This window comes from Paramisgurnus dabryanus, chromosome 22, assembly GCF_030506205.2.
Source record: "Paramisgurnus dabryanus chromosome 22, PD_genome_1.1, whole genome shotgun sequence".
NCBI lineage: Eukaryota > Metazoa > Chordata > Actinopteri > Cypriniformes > Cobitidae > Paramisgurnus > Paramisgurnus dabryanus.
Window position 1 is genome coordinate 31,303,570 of NC_133358.1, and position 23,335 is coordinate 31,326,904.

The 23,335-nt window shown below is 39.9% G+C and overlaps 1 protein-coding gene and 1 long non-coding RNA gene across 2 annotated transcripts in view; one reads left to right on the forward strand and one right to left on the reverse strand.

The window, feature by feature from the left end:
• The first annotated feature begins 41 nt into the window (after nucleotides 1-41).
• The window catches only part of LOC135740499 (uncharacterized), a 47,942-nt gene continuing 24,648 nt past the window's right edge, over nucleotides 42-23,335 (forward strand). The window contains exons 1-3 of the mRNA XM_065258884.2: nucleotides 42-231; nucleotides 17,766-17,830; nucleotides 18,711-19,551. Coding sequence (XP_065114956.1) covers nucleotides 17,802-17,830; nucleotides 18,711-19,551 — 870 coding nt within the window. The 5' untranslated portion in view covers nucleotides 42-231; nucleotides 17,766-17,801. The remainder of the gene's footprint in view (nucleotides 232-17,765; nucleotides 17,831-18,710; nucleotides 19,552-23,335) is intronic.
• On the reverse strand, nucleotides 1,391-2,753 carry LOC135740600 (uncharacterized). The gene is made up of 3 exons (XR_010529224.2): nucleotides 2,557-2,753; nucleotides 1,749-1,853; nucleotides 1,391-1,670 (listed from the first exon to the last, which is right to left on the reverse strand). It is a non-coding gene; the product is annotated as an uncharacterized lncRNA (long non-coding RNA).

Sequence of the window (23,335 nt, forward strand, 5' to 3'; positions counted from 1 at the left end):
TTTATCAAAACTCTGTCAGAAGTTGTCATCTGCCATGCACAGTGACCGCTGTATTGTTTAAAGGGTCAGACGCAGTAGGGAAAAGGTAAAGGAATGAGGAAGATAAACCTGTTTTGATAAACACGTCTTCTTTGAAATCACATGATCTACAGAAAGTGGAAGTTGTCTTCAGTATATAAATGGTCTGATCTTGCTGTTTGTTAGTTGGAGAAAGGAGGACTTTGAAAAACCGTAAGTAGATTTACATTACTTAATTCTGGACTGAATTATGTCAGACGTGAAAACTCTTTATGCTTTGGGGCAGTTTCCCAGACAGGGTTTAGATTAACCTAGGACTAAACCTTAGTAATATTAGGACATTTAATTGGTTTTTATAAACATACCTTACAAAAAGCATTACTGGTTTGCATCTTGAGACAAAAGAATGGCACTGATATATGTTAAGATACATCTGCGCAAGGTGTTTTTAAATTAAGACTCCTCAAACATGTATTTTAGTCTGGGACTAGGATAAGTCCTGTCCGGGAAACATCCCCTATTGTATTCTATCAGTGTGCATTTTCTTGAGTAGGATTTGATACATTACTAATAAAACAATGAATGGTGATATCTCCTTAATGTGTCATTGCTTTTAGATAATTGCTCACAATTAACTGTACTCTCTAAAAACAGTTGGGTTAAAAATAACCCAATAAATAACCCAATGGTGGGTTACTATAGCACCAACCCATTGTTGGGTTATTTTAACCCAATGCATTGGGTAGAAAGTTTTACCCAATTAGTTGGGTTATGAAATAACCAATTTGTTGGGTTATTTTTGCAATGCTGTTTTAACCCCATTATTATTATTATGTATTACTATTATTTGCTTTATAAATAAATAATACAAAACTTACAAATACATTTATAATGCTTTATTTTCATTTAGTCATTTGCACCTGCATTTAAATGTATAAATACAGACATGTATAGAAGCATAAATACATACACACATACATAAATATATACATACATAAATAAACAAAAACATAAGAACAAAACAAATCTACTCAATCTTATCCAACTACAAACTGCTTAAAAGCATAGTTCACACATTTTGTCATAATTTTCTCCCTATCATGTTGTTATAAACCTGTATATAAGTCTTTACTTTGATAACCACAAAGGTATATTTCAAAGAATGTTTGAAATCAAACCGATCATGAGCCCCATTCATTTTCATAGTATTCTTTTTTCCTACTATGACAGTCAATGGGGCTCATGATCTGTTTGGTTTAAACATTACTCAAAATATCTTCCTTTGTGGTCATTAGAACAAAAAAATGTGTACAGGTTTGTAACGACAGAAGAGGAAGAAAATTATGACAATTTTCATTTTTGGGGGAACTGTCTCTTTAAGCAGGTGACAGTGTGTTCAGGAAACATCACATGGTACAAAATGTATTGTGTGTTACAGAAACTACTTAACAGTAGTGAAAGGCTTGGGATACTCTGTATAAAATGTAAAAAAAAAAATTAAAGCATGTGTCAACTGCTGGTCTTGCTCCTGGGCCATGCATGCCTCCCCACGATAACAAAGGCTTGTGATTAGTCGAATTCATCCCATAGGAGGACATGGGGTCTTCGTCATACCTCCTCCTCCAAATACTGAATTATGTTTGTTTTCTGACCTGAAGACAGAATTTTCACAATGTAAATATGCACACATAAACAGGATAAAAAAACTAAGTGTCATAAATGATACTTACAGGTTGCAAATGAATAAATGTTTGCTTTGCCTCTTGGTACTGTAGGAAGGCTGAATCATTGCTGGCCATTTTGTAAGGTTTTTAATGCAACATCTCCAAGAATGTCTACATTTAAAGAAAATAATAATTAATGAAATCTCAAAGCAAACACATCTGGCACGCTGAATAAATACTCTACTTTGACAGTAGATGGCGCTGAATTGCAAATTCAACCGTTACCAGGGTTACAGTAAACAGACGTGCAGGATTAAACAGCGCTTTATCAGGGATTATACTGAAGTAAAACGACAATAAAATGCCATCGAGTCATTTCTTAAGACATTTACATTCAGAATCACATTTATATTACAGCTCTGTGTCTATAACACAGACCGCCAAAATAAAATATTTGGAGCAAAAAGCAGCCGGTTGCATCCCTTACAAAAGTTAAAAAATGGTTTTTACTACACTTTAAACCAAAAAACATTGTCTGTTACAGAAAGCATATTTAAAGCAATATGGCAATCAATACGCCATGAAACTAACGTTATACTACTAAAAGAAGAAATGGTCATTTTTGTAAGGGACCATGTTGATGCTGTTTAGTATTAAAATAAATTGCGATGTCTCTTTACGTTTATGATGGCTTAAAAACGCGTTTGGCATCGGTAACAGTTAATGAATGGAACAGGTGTAACGGACAAAAACTAGACAGCAGCGTTTTTGTACACTTATTTAAACGTGACTGATAGTTTACTGTGTTTTAGAGCTTAAAAACACTTTGTAGCAAAATAAAACATTACACAGAGATATATATTTTAAAACGTACCTCTCGTGTCTGTCCGCACTCAGCAGTGGCACCGGTCAACCGTTGAAATTCAAAATGCGTGACGTGAGCCCGATTTTAACCCAACTCTCTGGGTTGTTATGGAAATAACCCAATACAAGCTAGGAATAACCCAACAGAACAACCCAATACGTTTAACCCACCTATTGGGTAAAACAAATAACCCAACGGTTTTTAGAGTGTAGGGATGCACCTAAAGGAAAATTCTTAGCCAAAGCAGAATAAAATGAAAAACTGAACACAGACTAACCAAATTATTTTTATTTATTTTTCATTTTCCTAATTATTTTTCCTATTTTCTCACCATTGCACAAGTTACATTCAGAATGTAATTTTACTATATTTATTTCACATTATTTGACAATGATTTTTGTTAACACTCCATCAGTCATTATAGGACCTTTTACACCTGGTTACTTATATGATCAAATAGCTATTGTTAAAACTTTTCCAATTACATCTATTCCCATGGCAAATGCAAAAAACCTATTCATTACTCTGCCTTAAACTTATGATAACGACGCTTATATAGCAGTGTATGTTGAGCAGTGGAGGCGCGCCTGCCTGCGTACACAGTCAAGCACAAGCAAAGAGAGAGAGAGAGAGAGAGAGAGAGAGAGAGAGAGAGAGAGAGAGAGAGAGAGAGAGAGAGAGAGAGAGAGAGAGAGAGAGAGAGAGAGAGAGAGAGAGAGAGAGAGAGAGAGAGAGAACGGCAAGATTCACAATAGATGTAACAAGTTAGAACCACTGGGGAACAACACCACTTCCTTTGCAAAAATGCTCGCGCAACTATTTAATCATGTTGGCTGTAAAAGGGTCTAGAGATGACAGAGGAAAAATTTGTCTAACAGAAACTTATTGTTAATACATGTCTAATTTCTCGTTTAATATTGAGAAAATAAAGCGTGTTTGTCATTGTAGGAATTTACTGGTATTAGGAAGTTTTTATTTCATACTGCAGTTGCTGCAGTAGAGAGCTAAATTCTCTCGTTCGCCTGTGTCTTTCTCAGTGCTCTGTGTTTTTGCATCTTTCCTGGACACTTTAAAATACTTATTTGCTGCATTTGCACGTCTGTCATTCTGTGCTGGTTGCTATTTAAATTGCAACCCATTCTCACAAGATGCGTACAATCAAAGGCTTCATTATTCTGTAAAATGTATTCACCTTTTCACTTTTTCGGCTGAACACCAATAAAGAGTTTTTTACTATTTTTGGCTGAATAATTTTGTTTGCAGAAAATTCTGTGCATACACAATGAACTGTACTAAGCATAGAAATAAGATTAAAACGAAGGAAACACTTTAATATTTGGTCACTAAATCTTATTTTTTCTCTAGCATGATGTTAAAAGTGATCTCTGTGTTGTTATGTTAACCTGAGAAAGCCAACATACTGATGTTGCACTTATACACTGACTCTTAACTCCTCCTATAGCTTTCAAGCTACAGCCAAACTTTGCACAGACCTTCACCCCCCAGTCACATTACCATTCATTTTCAATGGAAGTGGCCGTTTGCCAGCGATGAGCTCGCCGCTGCGCGGGCAGGGCGGGGCCAAAATAGACAAGCAGGCTATTTTATGCAAATGCTGAGCGATGCAACAAAGCGACTGCCAATCGGAGTGAAGGAGCAGCGTGAAGTAGGTCTGTGGCCGAGTCGGCGAAAATAATTCAAGATGGCGGAAAATGCGTATTTCTGTATATATCTGATAAGTTTGGCATTTTATCTCATATATTTTGTTACTTTTATCGAGAAATAAATACTTTTAAATCCAAAAACACCGTTCTTGTAACTTAACAATACCTCTAAAGTTACTTTTGATACCGCTTTTAGATACTAGCCAAGGAACGCCCATCAAGCGAGTGCGTGTCGCTCGGTGTCGCTCACTTTTGTAGCTAATGTGACTGTAGGGTTAGACTGGTCTGACTTAGTGTGTTGCAGGGTCGATTCTAGGATTTTCATTTTAGGGGGGCTAAGCAAACAAAAAAAATATAGATAGGATGATTTTTTTCCCGTTTTTGTTTGTTTGTTTATTGTTTGTTTGAAAGCAGAGGGTATGTTCTCTCATTTGATATATTTGTGTTTTATATATTTTTAGAAGAAATTTTCCTTGAAGTGTTTTTTTTAAACTTGTGAAAAAATGCTGGGGGGCAACTTTTCAAAAAAAGGCTGGTGGGGAATGAGTTAATAGTGGTTCACTGTGACACAAAACTCACAGATCATAAAATTTTCCCTTTCAGTCGGTCACTACGTTGTCACGTCATGACCCACGAACTGGGAACGCGCTTCACGGGACCAATCCACTTCGAGAAACTACTAAAACGCCAATGAACTTTGCATGCAGGTACTTGCATCTGCCGGCACCGCCCTGCCAGGTGAGTATTAAATGAGAGGCAGTGGCAATGCAAAATCCCTCTTTTCACTTTGAAAGCCGGCAGATCAACTGCTATTGAGAAGCTCTCCTTACCTGCTTGGGAAGACGCTGCTTGCTCATAGTTGACGGCCACTCAGCACTTTGCAGTGTAAGCTTCTGGATTTCCACCTCTCAGTTTTGTACTTGAGTTTAAGTGTGTGCGTTGCCTTCCCCCTGTGCGCTTCATAAACTCAGCACAGCTAAAGAGTGTTTTTCCGTAAAAGAACAGCACGAGTGAAATTTGTGTCTTTTTCAAGACAGCCATTCTCTGGTGTCACAGCGAAGTGCGTCTTTTTTAAGATGTCATTTCGTCTGTGTTGTTTGGGATGCAGCAAATGTATGGGTCCTAAGGATAGTCACAATCTCTTTCTCTTGTGCTTGGGCATTCAGCACGCTGAGGCGGCGTTTAGGGGGGTTCATGTTATCACTGTGAGAGCGTGACCCCTGACGGATCTGCTTAGTTGGGTTACGTTTCTCTGGGGAGGCCCCCCCCCTTCTGTTGTTGAGCCCTGTTAAAGGTGTGGTTGCAAATCTCCGGAAGGACGTTCTCTGCATCACAGTACTGAATTGATTCAGCAGGTACATCCTCAGACTCTCAGCACTGATCTGCAGCAAGCATTGGTTCAGATGGAGATGGTTGGCTCGTGTTCTATGACGTCTCCAGTATCTGTCGCCCCCCCATGTCTTTCCCTCATATTACAGGTGGCTCCTTATTGGCCCACCAGGAGCTGGTTTTCTGAACTCATGCTCCTTGACACAGCCCTGGCAGATTCCAGAGGAAGGACTTTCTTTCTCAAGGAGGGGGCACTTTATGGCACCTGTGTCCCGAGCTGTGGAATCTTCACATGTATTCCTCACGTGGACGGGAATGCTTCTACGAGACACGCTGTCACCTTCCACCATTTAAGTAGATGTTGCTGCGATTTCTGCTCAACATGTCCAGATAAACGGCAGGTCAGTGGGTCAGCACGACCTGGTTATTAGGTTTATAAGGGGTGTGCGATGGCAAAACCCCTCAGGGCTCTCCTCTATTCCTCCTTGGGACCTGTCCATGGTACTGAAAGCCCTGCAGGCCACTCCTTTCAAGCCTCTGCAGTCAGCGAGTCTGAAGTTTCTCACAATTAAAAATCTGACCCTGGTGGCCTTGGCGTCTGTTAAAGGATAATTCCGGTATTTAACACTTTGAGTCTCATTTCTGGTTTGTTTTGGATGAACTACAGTGATGGACACAGAAATTTTGATAATGGGTCGTGTCTTGAGTTTTTGACTCGTTTAGAAGCGTCTCCTGACTGCTTCAGAATGGAAGTCAATGGCCATGCACAAACATATCATTAAAACAACACTTAACATTCATTTTTAAAACTGTGCTTCTCACCGAGTGGTTCGTGGTGTTCGTTGATGATTAAAAACAAAATATTGGCGCAATGTATGATTTGTGTTATTTGCTATAGTGGAACTATTTTTTCAGATACCTCACAACCGCGTATATACTTCCGTTCTATATTTGAGTCTGAAGCGTTAGCACACTCCCGACCACTTGATGGCGACAACCACTTTGCCGTACAAGTACGCTCGGTGTCTAGCGTATAGACAGTCACAATCGAGCTCAACTTCAAAGCTAAAGCTGGTCACTGAGCCATCAAGTATGTAGGGCTGTTCAGCATAAATTTTTTTGAACTTCGAAGCTCTAGTAGAAATCAAATCAAATATTCGAAGCTTCGGAAGGAGGGGCTGAACATATTTTTCTCGTTAATAAAGGCAGAATTTCTGTGCGTGTGTCTGTCTGTCTGTCTGTCTACAGTTTTATTAAAAGAGGCGATCTCTTCCTGATCTCTTGAATGGTGGCGTTTGGTGGCTGTTGGCTATGGATGTTGGTCTCTCTGCGCCACCTATAGAGCGGGAGTGTGAAGCGCACTTCCTGCTTGGCAAAAGCTCTGCATTAACGCTGTAAAATATTTATATATATATATTAGAATCTCAAAACTGAAAATCGAATGTCAACCCACGTAACGAATATTTGAATATTCTGGTCCAGCTCTACAAATATGGGAAAATTTTCTTCTGAGAGAAACCGAGCAAAAAAACTACAACCACATGTAAACAGACCCTTTTCTGTTTCCGACGGCGGAGTGATATATCAGCGAGCAATGAGTCTTCCAAGAGAAGTCAATGGAATTTTACAAAATGCCAAATAAAACACGACAGAAACTGTATTTTGCTACACAACTTGTTTTTAATCATCAACGAACGAATTAGTGTAATGTAGCCATGCCCAAGGTTACCACCACTCCTTTGACTGCAAACAATGACTTTGTCACGGAGTGACTTTATACAGCGGAACCCAAATTGGCGGAAATAGTTCCGCCCGGACCATTTTCACTGAAACACCCTGCCAGTTCCGATAACTCCGGGCAACCGAAATCAAGTGATACGGGCTTCAGGTGTGCTTAATAAGCGTGGCGATTGGGCATTTCAGAGAAGAGGAGGAGTATAAATAGAGCATCAGGAAACAGGAAGGAGAAGTTTATTCCAGCAAGCGCTGTGGGTGAGACGGAATTGTTTGGTGTGTTGGAGAGGTGTGTTAACGTAGACATTGCAGGCTGGGCGAAGTCGAACTGGAGGATTTGGGCTGAAGAAAGACAGAGTTAAGTTGTTTAATCATTCCTTCTGAAGTCTTTGTGCTGAAGTGATTGTTTAGCTCGAAAGAATTGTTGAAGGACAAGGGAAAACGGACCAAAGGGGGAACAAACAGAGGAATTGTGTATAACCGCCTCAGATGCACCAGACATCTGGAAGAAAGAGGGAAGTATTAAGTGTCGAAGGAAACTGTGAGTTACATTGGAATTCGTCTTGTGTTGTTTTACACCATTGCTAATACTGCACCCCAGTGTATCTTCTGTGTATCCGAGCAGTGTGTGAGCGGCCCCACCCGTGTTGAGGATCGGTGGGTGAGCCGGAACCGGCCGAGAAGAAGGAGTGTGTTTAACGGTCGTGGTCTTGACGTCCTCCTATGGTCATCCTCCGCACCGACCCCTTCAACTACCCAGGACTATTCCCTGGCCAAACATTGTGATTCTGACCCTAATTCACCGTGAGTGTGTGAAGTGCAGTGGGTGAGTCTTTTTGACATGTGTACACCTGAAGAATTGTAGTGTTGTGCTGTGCCAATGTTGTCAGCGATCACTCCCTAGGCCGAAGAGAAAGCCTGCGTTAGAAGAAGTGAACTGGTGACGTTGGGCGACTGTTGTCTATATATATATACACTCGACTGCGACTCCTTAACCCCTTTCCCCCGCCTGGTGGTGGCGTGGCAACTGTATAAAGTAAGAATTTGCTGTGAATATTGTGTGGAGTAACGAAGGAGGGAAAACTTGAAATGGCTGTTGTGTGGAGAAAGCATATGTGCTGTCTCTGTGTATAATTATACATCTGTGAGTGTTTTCAGATGCCCGCCCCTGTCTAGATCTCTTATCCTGCTTTTTGGAAGAGAGGAGAGGGAAGCGATTGGCTCACTCGAGCAGTACATCACATTGTGTGGCGCCTTACCTCAACCTACCCACCATCTGTAGGTCTGAGCCAAGGGCTCTGTGTCATTGTGGGACTGTTCCACTACGTGTTGGAAGTCAACGTCAAAGTGTTCCTTAGAAGTCTGTCCCAATGAGGAAGGCTAGAAGTTGCTCTGTGCATATACGTCCTCTCCAGCCACCCGAGCCTCGAAGAGCTAAAGCCTGACATCCGCCTATCCATGGGCCGGTGAGTTGAATACCATTCCAGCTAAAAGCCTAGGATACTCACCTGTATGCCCACAGCCAAGAGCTCAGCATACCTACCTGTATACTCACCTGTAGGCCCAAAGCCAAGAGCCCAGTGTACCCCCTGTATACTCACCTGTACGCCCAAAGCCAAGCGCCCAGTGTACCTACCTGTATACTCACCTGTACGCCCAAAGCTAAGAGCCCAGTGTACCCCCTGTATACTCACCTGTACGCCCAAAGCCAAGCGCCCAGTGTACCTACCTGTATACTCACCTGTACGCCCAAAGCCAAGAGCCCAGTGTACCTCCCTGTATACTCACTTGTACGCCCAAAGCCAAGCGCCCAGTGTACCTACCTGTATACTCACCTGTACGCCCAAAGATAAGAGCCCAGTGTACCTCCCTGTATACTCATCTGTACGCCCAAAGCTAAGAGCCCAGTGTATTCCCTGTATACTCACCTGTACGCCCAAAGCCAAGAGCCCAGTGTACCTCCCTGTATACTCACCTGTACGCCCAAAGCCAAGAGCCTAGCGTACCTCCCTGTATACTCACCTGTACGCCCAAAGCCAAGAGCCCAGTGTACCTCCTGTATACTCACCTGTACGCCCGAAGCCAAGAGCCCAGTGTACCTACCCGTGTACTCACCTGTACGCCTAAAGTCCAGCGCCCAGTGTGTCTCCTTGTATACCAACCTGTATGCCTTAAAAGTGCAGTGTACTTACCTGTATACCTTCTAGACGTCTCCAGTTCCAAGTCCAGGCATGCACCTGTATACCTTCTAGACGCTCGTGCTGTAAGCCCAGCGTACTCCCCTACACGCCTAAGGTGGCCAGTTAAGGTACTTACCTATCCATTCCCCATGGTACTTACCTGTATCTGCTCTTAGTCCAGGAAGGGGGGTTGGAACGTCCACCTGGAGTCCATCTGAAAGACACAAAGAGCGAAAGCTGAGAATACTCCCCTGTGATTCACGTGTGGATGAAGAGAGGAAGTCGGAAGACCTACCTGTAATTCCCTGTGAGAGTCAGAAGCGACTCAGAGCTATCCAGAGCCCCAGAACTTAACTTTTAAGAACCCTTTTTAATATTTAATAAAGATTGTTATATTTTATTCTGTTTCTCGTCAGTTTGGTCATTGGGGCATTTTGGGAACTCCTCGGGGTGGAAACTGAGGGAGGGGCGTGACTCACGTTAGAGGTGGTCCGCTCCGACCTGTGACAACTTTCTTACTTGGTATTTTTGTCTTGTTTTCTGTACAAATGAGTAGGCTGAGTAATTACTTAAAAATCTACCCCTGTACAAAACAATCACCTCACTGCTCAGACTCCATGTCTTATTCAGTGTGACACTGTGTGTGGAGCTTTTATGGCATTAGGAGAGCCTTTCCCTCATATTGGTCTGTCGGAAGAGGTTGGTCAACTAGAGGAGGAGGTTCGTGCATACTGTAACCATTTGATTCAGACCTTGTACTTCATGCAAGAGATATGTCAAAAAGGAAAGCAGAGTGGATGTAGACTGGTGGAGCTGAGTTTCATCTTTAAAAAATGCAAAGAGAGGTGTGAGGTATTTCACCCTTTTTAAGCTGGTTAAAGACGTTCTTTCTATTTTCACAGGCCCCCTGGGAGAGGGAAGGTTCAATGTAATGGACGATATCCTCGAAACCGACAGGTGCTCCTTGAATGTGGAAACTTATGAGAACCTTGCAGTTGTGAAGTCCATAATGAAAGTCAGGGACTGGGCAGCTCAACTATCACCATAGACCAGCCTTTGAGGCTGTCCTGCCATCATACCAGAACTACCAATTACACTTACAAAAAAAGAAGGAGAGAGAACAGGCATTAAAGTAGAAAAGGATAAGTGAGGCAACAAAGATGCTTTCATCGGAGGTAGCAAATAAACTAGTGCAACAGGCCATAAAAACCAAAAGGCCAGCCAAAGCCTCCTCTGATGAACCATCAAATGCCACATCTATCTCCTCTAGGAAAGTCAAATTACCTCCCTTTTTTGGACAGCCACCACCTCAATTGGGCCAGTCAGAAAACATCCCTTTTCTCAGCTAGCCTCTACCTTCCCTGGAACAATCAAACAACTTCCCTCTTTTGGGACAGCCACCACCACATCTAGGCCAGCCAGAAAAGCACTCTCTTCTCAGTCAGCCAGACACTACCTCTTGTGGGCCACCCACAGCATCCTCTGGGCCACTAACTTCCATCTCTGGCCCAGAAAGGTTCTTTCCTCTCTTTTATGCCTCCCCTACCTCCACTCCACCAGCCTCACCAACTGCATCTGCAAATATGTTGAAAAGACGTCATCAGAGTTCTGATGACTCAAAACCCAAGCAAAAAAAGAAGAAATAAAGCTTCTGTTAAGCTAAAGCTTTCAATGATCTAAGCACTTTAATGTTGTTGTTTTTTTTTTGTTAATTGAATGGAACAGCAGTTCCCTTTCAAAAGCTACTCTCAATGCTGCGCTGCTAAGCGCTATGGGGAAACGTCTTTATTGTTGACCAGCTGAATATAGTGTGCAAACACGTCAATGAAATTGACCCAGAGGTATATAGCCTCGGCTGATGACGACATCACAGCGCACCCGATGCGAGGCTATAAAATAGATGAGCACCAGCTGTGTCATCAGGTCTTTTTATTTTCAGACCAACTACTGAATGTGTGTGTGCTACACTGAAATGCAAATCTCTTTCTTACCTTTTGAACTTCACTTGAGATCTTTGTTAGGAGTTTGATTCCAACAAGATAGAGTGCAGACTTTCTCTATTTCCGATTTTAAAGGAGTTTAAGTTAAAAGGAAAATATGAGTAAGAAGAGTCATTAGCAGTCTAAGTCGTGTTTGTTTTCGCTTTATGGCGAAGGACGACACACACACTTAACTGTTTTGTGTGTTTGGGGGAGGAGCATGCGGTCATGGCTTTATACAGTCTGATGAGTGCTAGCATTGTGAATCATTCACAATAAAAATGCTTCGTGCTCGCCGTGATTATTTCTGACCGCAACCTCAAATTAAGTTATATTTCCTCGCGTGATTCTGAAGCGCACTCCGGTGTTTCTTCGGTTTATGTGGGGGTAATTATAATAATGACATTGATGATATCTCTCTCGGTTCTGCTGAGTTTCATAAACCAGCCTCCGAGCGTTTCTCGCGCGATGAAAGTCGGTCGAGGAGCTTCTCGAGGTGGTAACACGCGCCAGGTTGCAAATTGATTGGCCTCACGAGCCACAGAACCCCAAACAAAGTAAACTAGCAGATAGGTTTCTAGTGACAAGGGGAGAGGACAAAACATGAGCCTCTCCCTTTCTTTGAGGATTTCCATAGTGAATTAAATAAATCATGGGAAAGACCATACTCATTGCATGCTTCATGCCCACGGCGTCAATTTACGACTATCGTGGGTACGAAGACGCGCGGATATACCGAAATGCCACAGGTGGAAGAGACGCTCGCGAGTTATCTCTCGCCTGGCTCGGCATCCTCATTAAAGAAGCCTACCTTGCCCACGAAACCGTGTAAAATAACTTCAGCTCTCGTGGGCCAAGCTTATCAAGCCGCAGGTCAGGCTGGTGCTGGGCTGCATACTATGGCAATATTACAGGCATACCAGGCTGATCTGTTAAAGGATTTGAGTGCAGGCGAGACGATAGACAAAGAGACATTTGACGAGTTGCGTATGACTACAGATCTGTCTCTCCGTGTCATTAAATAAACGGCTCGCGCTATCGGCCGTACTATGTCTGCTCTGGTAAACACAGAGAGGCATTTATGGCTAAATCTGTCAGGCATAAATGAGAAGGATAAAACTTTTCTTTTAAATGCCCCTGTTTCCCCATTGGGTTTATTTGGTGACACGGTTGACTCCGTTGTCACGAAATTCACTAAAGTTAAAAGCATGAGCGAATATTCACACGGTTTCCAGCGTAATGTTAAAGGCCCTCTGTCTTCAATGTTAAAGGCCCCCGTGCAGGGTTTTTAGCATTCCCCTAAGAGGAAATAATAAAATTAATACCATTATCAGAGAGTCTGGCAGCGTGGAAACTCCTGCCAGGCGTTTCTGCTTGGGTAATAAGCACAGTACACTTAGGATACATAATCCAATTTATTCGTCGTCCTCCGCACTTCAATGGCGTGATATTCACTTTCGTGAGACCAGAACGAACGCACGTACTGTTGCAAGAAATACAAACTCTACTGATGAAAGGGGCCATAGAACATGTTCCCCTTCCAGAGAGAAGGTCAGGCTTTTACAGCAGATACTTCCTGGTTCTTACAGTCTGCCTAGCTTTATCACCCCACACACACACACAAAATGTATGGATGCAGCACTGGCTCCATTGAGACTCCGGGGCATCCGCTTTTTAAATTACATGGATGATTGGCTAATACTAGCAAAATCGCGAGAGGTGGCGCTCCAACACAAAAACATTGTGTTAGCACATCTACTTTTTCTAGGGTTGAGACTCAACGCCAAGAAAAGCGTTCTTTCTCATGCCCAGAGAATGACTTATTTAGGGATAGTCTGGGATTCGATTACGATGCGGGCACATTTGTCTCCCGCACGAATCGAGGCCATTCAGCATACCCTGAGCAGAGTCAGGCTAGGCCAGGATCTCACTGTGAAATAATATCAGAGGATATTAGGGTTTATGGCATCAGCATCCACGGTGATTCCTTTGGGGCTGTTGCATATGACACCGTTTTAGTTGTGACTCAGAGCCGGAGGGTTTCATCCAAGGGCCAACCCTCAAAGGCTGATTAAAGTGATGCGCCACGGGCTTCATACATTAACTATGTGGATAAGACCCCGGTTTGTTGCCTTGGGTCCCACGCTATGAGCGACTTGTCATCGCAAATTGCTAATGACAGACGCCTCCCTGACTGGCTGGGGAGCAACCTTAGATGGTTGTCCAGCTCAAGGGGAATGGGAGGGTCATCAGCTCGGTTGGCACATCAATTGCCTAGAGCTGACAGCTGTATTTCTGGCCCTGAAATACTTTCTCCGCCAACTGAGAAGCTGTCATGTCCTAGTGCGGGTGGACAACACAGCGACAGTCTCATACATAAGTCACCAGGGAGGTCGGCGCTCGCGCAATCTGAACAAGATAGCGAGGCAGATTTTTCTCTGGGCTCAGAACAGTGTACATCCCAGAAAACCTGTATATAGGAGCAGATTTAATGTCCAGGCAGACATTATCGACTGGGGAATGGAAACCCCACCCAGACATAGTGTCTCAGATATGGACCTGATTTTACAGAGAGAAAGTGGACCTCTTGGCCTCTTTTCAGATAGCGCAATGTCTCCTTTACTTCTCTCTGAGTTCCCCAGCCCCCCCCCCCTGGGTCTGGACGCAATGGCGCACACATGGCCGGACAAACGCCTTTATGCGTTTCCTCCAGTGGGCTGCTCCCGCAGGTTCTAGCCAGAGTTCGCCAGCAAGGCTCTTGCCTCTTTCTGATAGCATCGCGTTGGCTGAACAGAGTATGGTTCTTTAGAGATAATATCTCTCCTCAACGGCTCGCCATGGGCGAGTCCGGAGAGGAGGGGCCTTCTGTCTCATATGATAATGCATCTCAGGCCCGACCAGTGGAATCTCCATGTTTGGCTCCTAAGGGTACCAACTGAGGGACACAGGTTTGTCGCCTGATGTTATTGACACTATTTTGAGTGCTAGGGCTCCTTCCACTAAAAATAATTATGCCTTTAAATGGGGTGTCTTTGAAGCATGGTGCATGACACATAATGCAGATCCTGTTAACTGCCAGTTTGCTACAGTTCTGAGTTTTCTGCAGGAAAAGCTGTCAGCAGCTTATGCCCATCCACTCTCAGGTTTTATGTGGCCGCTTTTTCGCTTGCCACGCTTTGGTGGACGGGACGCCGCTCGGGAGGCATCCAATGATTGAGGCCTACAGCAAGAACTAAGATTCCTTTGTGGGACCTAGCTATAGTCCTTGAGGGTCTGGGCCCGGTTCCCCAAAACGTTCTTATCGCTAAGTAGTTCTTAACCTATTCCTTAACCTCTCTCTTAACTCTATGGCACGATTCCCAAAACGTTCGTACGCTAAGTATATCTTCTGTAAGTCACACTTTCGTAAGGTTGGTCTGGACCATTCGTAAGCTCTCTCTTACCGTTGTTTGAGGGCAAAACGCTACCGCCGCAGTCTTTAGAAATCAGCGCATCGCAGTACAAGTCAAACTATGGTATGCTTACAATGATTTTATGTTATGGACATTTTTAAGACTTATAATAAAATATGTTTGCAATGGATACGGGACTATTTATGCAGTTGACTTTATTTGGTATCAGAACTAATGAATCAAAGACGGCGCCGGTGTTTGTTCCTCATTGAAGTCTGTTCCCTCTATGTTTATAGCGTTTTCATCACGTTACATTTATAATTTATTTAGAAAGACTAAAGATTTCAATTGGTTACACTAAAAAGCAATAATATCATGTATTCTATTATACAATTTATTAAATATTTCATATTTGACAGTTTTATGTCTTTTAACATATAGCCTGTCTTTTTCTTTTCTTTTTTCTCTACTGTTTGTTTTAAAAATGTTATGTTTCCAAACATAATTATTATATATTATACATATAATATGATTCATACTGTAAAAATAATTGACTTATAATCATGAACAGTCAAGATACATTACATAAATGCACACACATACATCTCAGTATTAAAACTTTCAATGTATATAAAGAATAAACGTATAATGTCATAAAAATGCTATAAAAACACTAAACTGAAAGGAAACATAGGGGGAACAGACTTCCACACAACACCGGCCGCGTAACTGTTTAGTCCATGCCAATTTTTTATTCGTCAACCCTTAAACCTTTTGACATTTTGCCTGACGTGGCTAAATAAAAAAATCGCCTTCCAAGACAACTCATTATGGAGCTGCTAGATCTTCTCAGACCATATTCTCTATCTAACTAGGTTGCTTTTTATTGAAAACATTAATGGTAAGCAATACCGCATTAAACAGAAATACTGCAGCTGCTTGCCAATCAATTCTGATTGTTAAGTACATTAACATTCGTATAAAAGTGTATTACATATTTTTTTAAAGTCAAAACCCATGTCAAGAAGCGGCACAAGTGGCACAACGGGATAAGGAGGGTGGATAAATAGCGAGGGATACCCGGTTCGTCTACCCGTATTACTGACAATTTGATCATTTAATTAATAGTCTATATTTTACTGATAACTTAAACTATGTTAAAATAAATGTGAATGGAATAATTTGAGTAATGTTCCATTTGTATATAACGTGTTGTCTTTCTTAACGACATAATGCACATTCGCGTGAAGTGGAAAATCGATCCCTGAGTGATCGATCGCAAATAATTCAGCACCTTCACTTGGGACAGCGCCATTGTACGTCGAACTTAGAGGCAGCGTGTTAAGAAGCTTCCTAAGAGACACTTCGGGGAACACACTTAGGAACATCAACAACTTTGGTAAGATATATCTTTTTGAGTCTTCTTAGCACGCTAAGAGTGAACGTTATCGGGGAACCGGGCCCTGGTTCAGACCCCCTTTTGAACCTCTAGAGTCAGCGTCTGATAGACTTCTGACACTAAAGATGGTTGTTCTAATGGCGATAACTTCTTTAAAAAGAATTGGGGATATGCAGGCTCTGGCGATCTCGCCATCCTGTCTAGATTTTGCCCCAGGAATGGTGAAGTTGATTTTACATCCTTATCCTGATTACCTGCCTAAGGTTCCCTTTTCGACTGCACATCCGGTCATTTTTGAGACTTTCTGCCCTCCGCCGTTCACCACGCCGGAGCAGGAGTTATACCACAGATTGTGTCCAGTCCGTGCTCTTCAGACTTATGTCCACCGCACTAGCCAGTGGCGTAAGTCAGAGCAGTTGTTTGTCTGTTTTGGGGGCCGCAACAGAGGTGCTGCGGCCACCAGGCAGTCCATATCACATTGGGTTAGGGATGCCATTGCTCTTGCCTTTGAGGCGCGCGGTCAAGTCTCGCCAGCAGGTCTGAGAGCTCACTCCACCAAGGGAGTAGCCTCTTCTACTGCTTTAGTAAAAGGCTTTTTTGCTGCGCTGTCTTGCCGTACAGTGGATGTACCAGGACTGGTCTGAAAACAAAAGATCTGATGACACAGCTGGTGCTCATCTATTTTATAGCCTCGCATCGGGAGCGCTGTGATGTCGTCATCAACCGAGGCTATATACCTCCGGGTCAATTTCATTGACGTGTTTGCACACTATATTCAGCTGGTCAACAATAAAGACGTTTCCCCATAGCGCTTAGCAGCGCAGCATTTCATTCCGCTTTTTCAGGGAACAAGGTTACAGTCAAGCAACCCCAACGTTTTCTGTAACTATTTGTGTATTTTCTGTTTTATAAATTTCCCATTATCTAGATCTTGGAGTATTTAATGTTTTTGTTGTTGTAAATTGAACTCAACAGTAGTTTTCTCTAATAAACTGTCTTTGTATATTTCATTATTGTACTTTATATTAATTTCCTTTTAGGACTGCATGATTTTGACAAAAATCTTGATATTCCAATTGAATTATTACTGTCATTATTTTAATAGATTTTACTTTGAAGAATTGAAAAGTTTTATAACTATCTGTGACATGCACCTGTATGCCATATTCTTTCTATTAACATCCAAAATGAAATAATATAATGTTAATAACAAATAATTCAAAAAATAATTATGTTGATAATGAAAGGGAAAATCATTTTCAAATAATGTTATTTTTTGTTTGCCAAAAAACCCTGTGTATGTCCACCCACGCAACACAACAAAAAAAGGCTCATGATTTATTTTTCCTTTAACCCCTGAAAATGATGTTAACATCATGCTACATCATGCTAAATTTGTGTTAAATAATGATAGCTACATACTAAAACATTCCTGTTAAACTACAAACTGTTTTAAACGTTCAGATCAGGCTTTCTCAGGCCAACATCTAGTTTTACTTGTTTTTGAAAACATAATTTTTCTGTTTTAATCTTTACTGTAGCATCAAACTGAAAGCGACCCTGGCCTGAAAACAGTCATGGCAGACTCACAGCGAATCTCACATGGGTAAGATAGAAACATCATCATATACTGTCATTTTTCAGTATAACTGGTGCCACCCCACCCTGTATATCAAATTGCTCGACCAACACAGTTTGACAAAACACGCACTGCAAATACTCACAAAGATCCAAATACAGAAACACATCACAATAATGTGGCAATTCATAACTGTTGTACAAGGTTTTTAATTCTTATACAATCTCTTTCATGTATTTTTCTATGATCTGCTTTTGCACTAGGAATGGTTAGGTTTAGGGGTGTGGGTTCATTATTGCTTTTTTCTAATAATTATTAATTTTGTATGATGACATCAGGCAAGAATGATGTACATATTGGTTGAATAAGTTTTATACTGAATACAGTCCTGTGCTTGACCAACATGCAATTAAAAACAAAATATTAACATTTTTTATATATAATTTTATAATGGTATACAAATGCTTAAACTGAGACCTCAAGCACAAATGGTGCAACCCCCACTCTGTATATCAAATTGCTTAGGGTGACCATACATGCCATTCTTCCCGGACGCGTCCTGGCCAGGATTTCGGTGTGTCTTCCGGAATTCGTATTTGTTGACTGCATACGCCATTCAGTTAAAAACATAAGACATACAATCGTAGTTTCATTCTTACCTTTAAAGATAACGGCTGCTTTTCTGTAATAATAATAATAATCCTTTATGACGTATGCGGTCGACAAATACGACTTCCGGAAGACGAACCCAAAATCCTGGTCAGGATGCATCCGGGATGCGTCCGGGAAGAATGGCGCGTATGGTCACCCTAAATTGCTCCACCAACACAAACTAGAACTGTGTATTATTACTAGTGCTAACTAGTGCTTTATATTATTATTGTATGTTTCTGTTTAAACACTACAGAGAAAACTCTCAGGCAAAACAATCTGATGAAGTTATGAAGAAAATCATCTTAATTGAAGATGGAAATCCTAAACGATATCGTTTTAAATCAACAACAGATAATCTGAATCAATCTGAGTCCTACAGAAAAATCACCTTTGGGGAAAGAGACACAAATAAACCTCATAAAATCATACTGATGGTGGGAGAAACAGGCACTGGAAAAACAACTCTCATCAATACTATGATCAACTACATCTTAGATGTTAAAAGAGAAGACAAAGTTTGGTTTGAGATCACAGACGATCAGAGTAACACAGCATCAGTTTACAGTCAGACCTCTGATATCACTGTCTATGGTGTTTATATACAAGAGACTTCAGTTGATTTAACAATCATTGATACACCAGGATATGGAAACACTCGTGGAGCTGAGCGTGAAATAGAGAGAAGATTACGTTTATGCACATCTGAAGATGTGATGAATGAAATCAATGCAGTGTGTTTTGTGATGAAGGCAGATCAAAATCTCTCTGACAGACAACGATACATATTTAAGGCTGTTCAGTCTTTATTTGGCAAAGATATTGCTGATAACATTGTGTTACTCTTCACGCACTCAAAAGGGTATCCTCCTAAAAATGCTCTGAAAGCTGTCAAAGAAGCTAAAGTCAAGTGTGCTGTAGATGAGAAGAAGAATCAGCCGATCTATTTTCTGTTTGACAACTGTCAGGGAGAAACATTTGATGAAGATTATCAAACAATCCAGGATCAATCATGGGATCTCAGTTATAGAGGAATGAGAGAGTTTTTCAAGTTTCTTGACATGACACAACCAAAAACTTTGGAAGAAAAGAAATCAGTAAGTGTATGTTTTGTAAGTTTTCTTTTCATATCTTTCAAGCCTGATTTGGACCTGAAATACACAATGTTTCTAGTCTTTTCCTAACATAACATCTTGTTTTAGTTTCCATCTGGATTCAAAAGTTTCATCCTCACCTCAACACTCAGATTTAATGCGGGGATTTTAGACTAAGAAACCCTGAAATCTATATTACAAAAATAGGGGGTTATTTTTAACCCAACATTGGCTTAAATTAACCCAAAATGTTAATATTTGACCCAACGCTGGGTTAAAAATAACCCCTTTATTTTTTAGGGGGTAGTCTAATCTCTATACAATACATTTCATTTATTGTCAAATTCAGAATTAAATGCCTGGTTTCACACACAAGGCTTACCTAAAGGCAGGGCTATGCCTTAGTTAAATTAAGATGTTTAAGCATATTTTAAGCATATTTTATAAACATGTCTATAAACAGACTGACATAAATACATTTCTGGGCCCGTATTCATAAAGATTCTAAGAGTCCTCTCAGAAAACTCTTAATTTAGCTTAAAAACTTTTACGTAGGAGTATTAGCTTAAGAGAGATTCCGGACTGATCTGAGAGCAACTCTGAGTAAGGAAAAATTAAAACTTTTATCTTAGTGAGTAGGTGGGGTTGACCCCGTTGCTACGTGTGACACAATCTTGTGATTGGTTGGTTGTCCAAGAAGGAAGAAAAAGAGTGCTTTAAAGTATTTAATCTATTAAATCAATTTAATAATTCAATTTGAAATTACAGGTATACTTTTACCTATTATATATATATATATATATATATATATATATATATATATATATATATATATATATATATTAGGGCTGTCAAAATAAACGCGTTAATAACACGTTAACGCAAATTCATTTTAACGGCACTTATTTTATTAACGCGCGATTAACGCAACATGAAATTTCTGTTTGGCCCACAGCTGGATGAATTGAGACGCAACAAGTGACCGCAAGTGACCGGCGCTGTCTAGATTAATTAGATGCCATTTCCCTTCAAAACAATGTTTAGATGAATTATAGCAGCAATCGGTATGAACCATTTATCAATTTGCTATACCAACTTTTACCAAAATAAAAAAAAACTTTTACCAACTTGTACAAAATACGTTTTCCTTCTTTATTAATTTATGTTTAGTCATTTAAATTTGATTTCTCATTTGAATTTTAAATATATTATATTATATATTTAATATAAAATAAACAAAGAAGAACCCAATAAATAAATAAACATTTAAAACATTACATTATCGTCATTGCAGGAGTGCAATTTGCTGGTTGTCCTGCAGGTGACCGTGTAACTCTGTTGTCTTACGATGCACTCCAGAGCACTCGTAGATCTACGATGATTTTCAAGTGCAACTTAAGTTACGAAGCTTTTGGGAAACAGCCCATAATTCTAAGATGATTCGTACGATCTTTTTTACGATCTACTTAGCCTTACGATGCTTTTGGGAAACCCGGCCCAGAGTGGTACATGAGTATTTTTCCTCCGTATTGTTTAATAAATTACCGGTTATCAATTACGCAAAATGGCTGCATCAACAATAATAATAGAAACTATAATAGAAACGCAGAAGGCATTTCGCAGTGGGACGAGTCCTAACTAAATACGGAAAATAATATTTAATACATTTTTAAAACATTTAAAAAGTCATTGAACAATAATGAAAATATATTATTAAAAATATTAGTGCACATCGGCTGAAGATCATTAGCCTAAACAAGCTTCTGCTACAAATTCGAGTCATTCTATTGGTGACATTTCAGCACTTGACAAATGGATAGCGACTCGTAAGTAGCACTTAAAACCCAGCTGCGAATGATCGTTTTACGTGCATCTTTGGGAAACGCACGTAAATGAACAACGAATGTTCGTAAAGTAGCTCGTAGAAAGCGCTCTTAAGTGCTAAGTTCAATCGTTATCGGGAAACCCAGCCCTGATTGATGTTAAAAGAGTTATTAAGAGTGACAAGGCTCAAAAGCGATGTTTGACGCAGACGTCTGAAGCGCATGCACACAAACACGCGAGTGCGCGACCCCGATAAAAATAGACATCTAACACAAAATTACAGTTTTAAAAATATCTGTTTTTTTTTACAAGAATTCACGCAGGTATGACCTATTATCTGTTATATGTGAAGTGAATGCTTGGTTAACTGTTGAGTAAAAGTATCTGTTGTGTAACATTATATCAAACCCTTGCATTACCCCACAGTCTCTTAAAGCGGTCTGTCTCAATGTCAAAATTAAACAATAAAAGAAAAACATTTTAATATTGTTTTTGCTCTGCGTAAACAGGTATAGTTCTGTCATGCTTTGTCAGATTCCAACAATTGTTCCAATTGTTTTGAAGTTTTTTAATAGAGAATGTTAAAATATAAATGACACATTTTTTAAAATTTGCTCATCCAAACTCAATTTGCCAGCACAGGTCACAAATGATGCAGCAGCAAACAGAAATGGAGAAAGAACAAAGTCTTCTAAAGGCAAAAACATTTATAAAACTATGGCTGATGGTTCTGTTGAAAATGTAAACAGGCTGTTGCAGACTTACATTTGCATATATATATATATATATATATTATACAAATCCATGCTGATTGTAGCATTAAAAACTTGAAAAGTGTTACATTTAGGTAAATTTAGAACAGATAAAAATGTGCGATTAATTTGCGATTAAATATTTTAATCTATTGACAGCCCTAATATATATATATATGTATATATATATATATATATATATATATATATATATATATATATACATACATATATATATATATACATATATATACATATATATATATATACATATATATATATATATATATATATACATATATATATATATACATATATATATATATACATATATATATATATATATATATATATATATATATATATATATATATATATACACATTTATATATACATATATATATATATATATATACATATATATATATATATATATATATATATATATATATATATATATATATATATATATATATATATATATATATATATATATATACATATATATACATATATATATATATATATATATATATATATATACACGCCCGCCGACAGGGGGGACAAACGGGTCTGTTGTCCCGGGCCCAGGGTGGGGAGGGGCCCAGAGGGGGGCCCAGAACTGGGACTTATGGAATAATTGATAAACAATAAAGAAAATATTTGATTCATTTGATTTGAAGTTTAGTACGCTCAAAATGTCCTGTCAGACTCAGCACAAGTCCGGTGCTCAGAAAATAAAAGAAAAGAAGAAAATATAGGCCTTATAGAGGAAAATAAAATTCCTAATTATCCCCATTAGGAATCTGTGACCGCAGATACTGTATAGTCACTGCATCGCGTGTGTTTAGAAGTCTGTGCTGTTTGCTGTGAGGTTTTTATGAGAGAAAGCACAAACTATTTAATATTTAATATGTAAAACTTGAATTTGAAATAAAACTTACCGCGGAGAAGATAATGAATTCGCTATCGTCTCTATTGCTAAGTGACGCAACTATTATTATTTCAAATCCGTTTACAAGATAAATATACATTGTGTTGTTAAACAGATGAACTTATCTTGATATAGGCTACATTCATTATGAGAAGCCTTTTCTTTTTACTGTTACACTGTAGACAGTAATATATGTAATTTATATAAAACTCTATGGTCGTGACAGCACATTGTCCATTATCTGTTGGTTCATGTTGGTCCAGTTTAATTCAGGGTA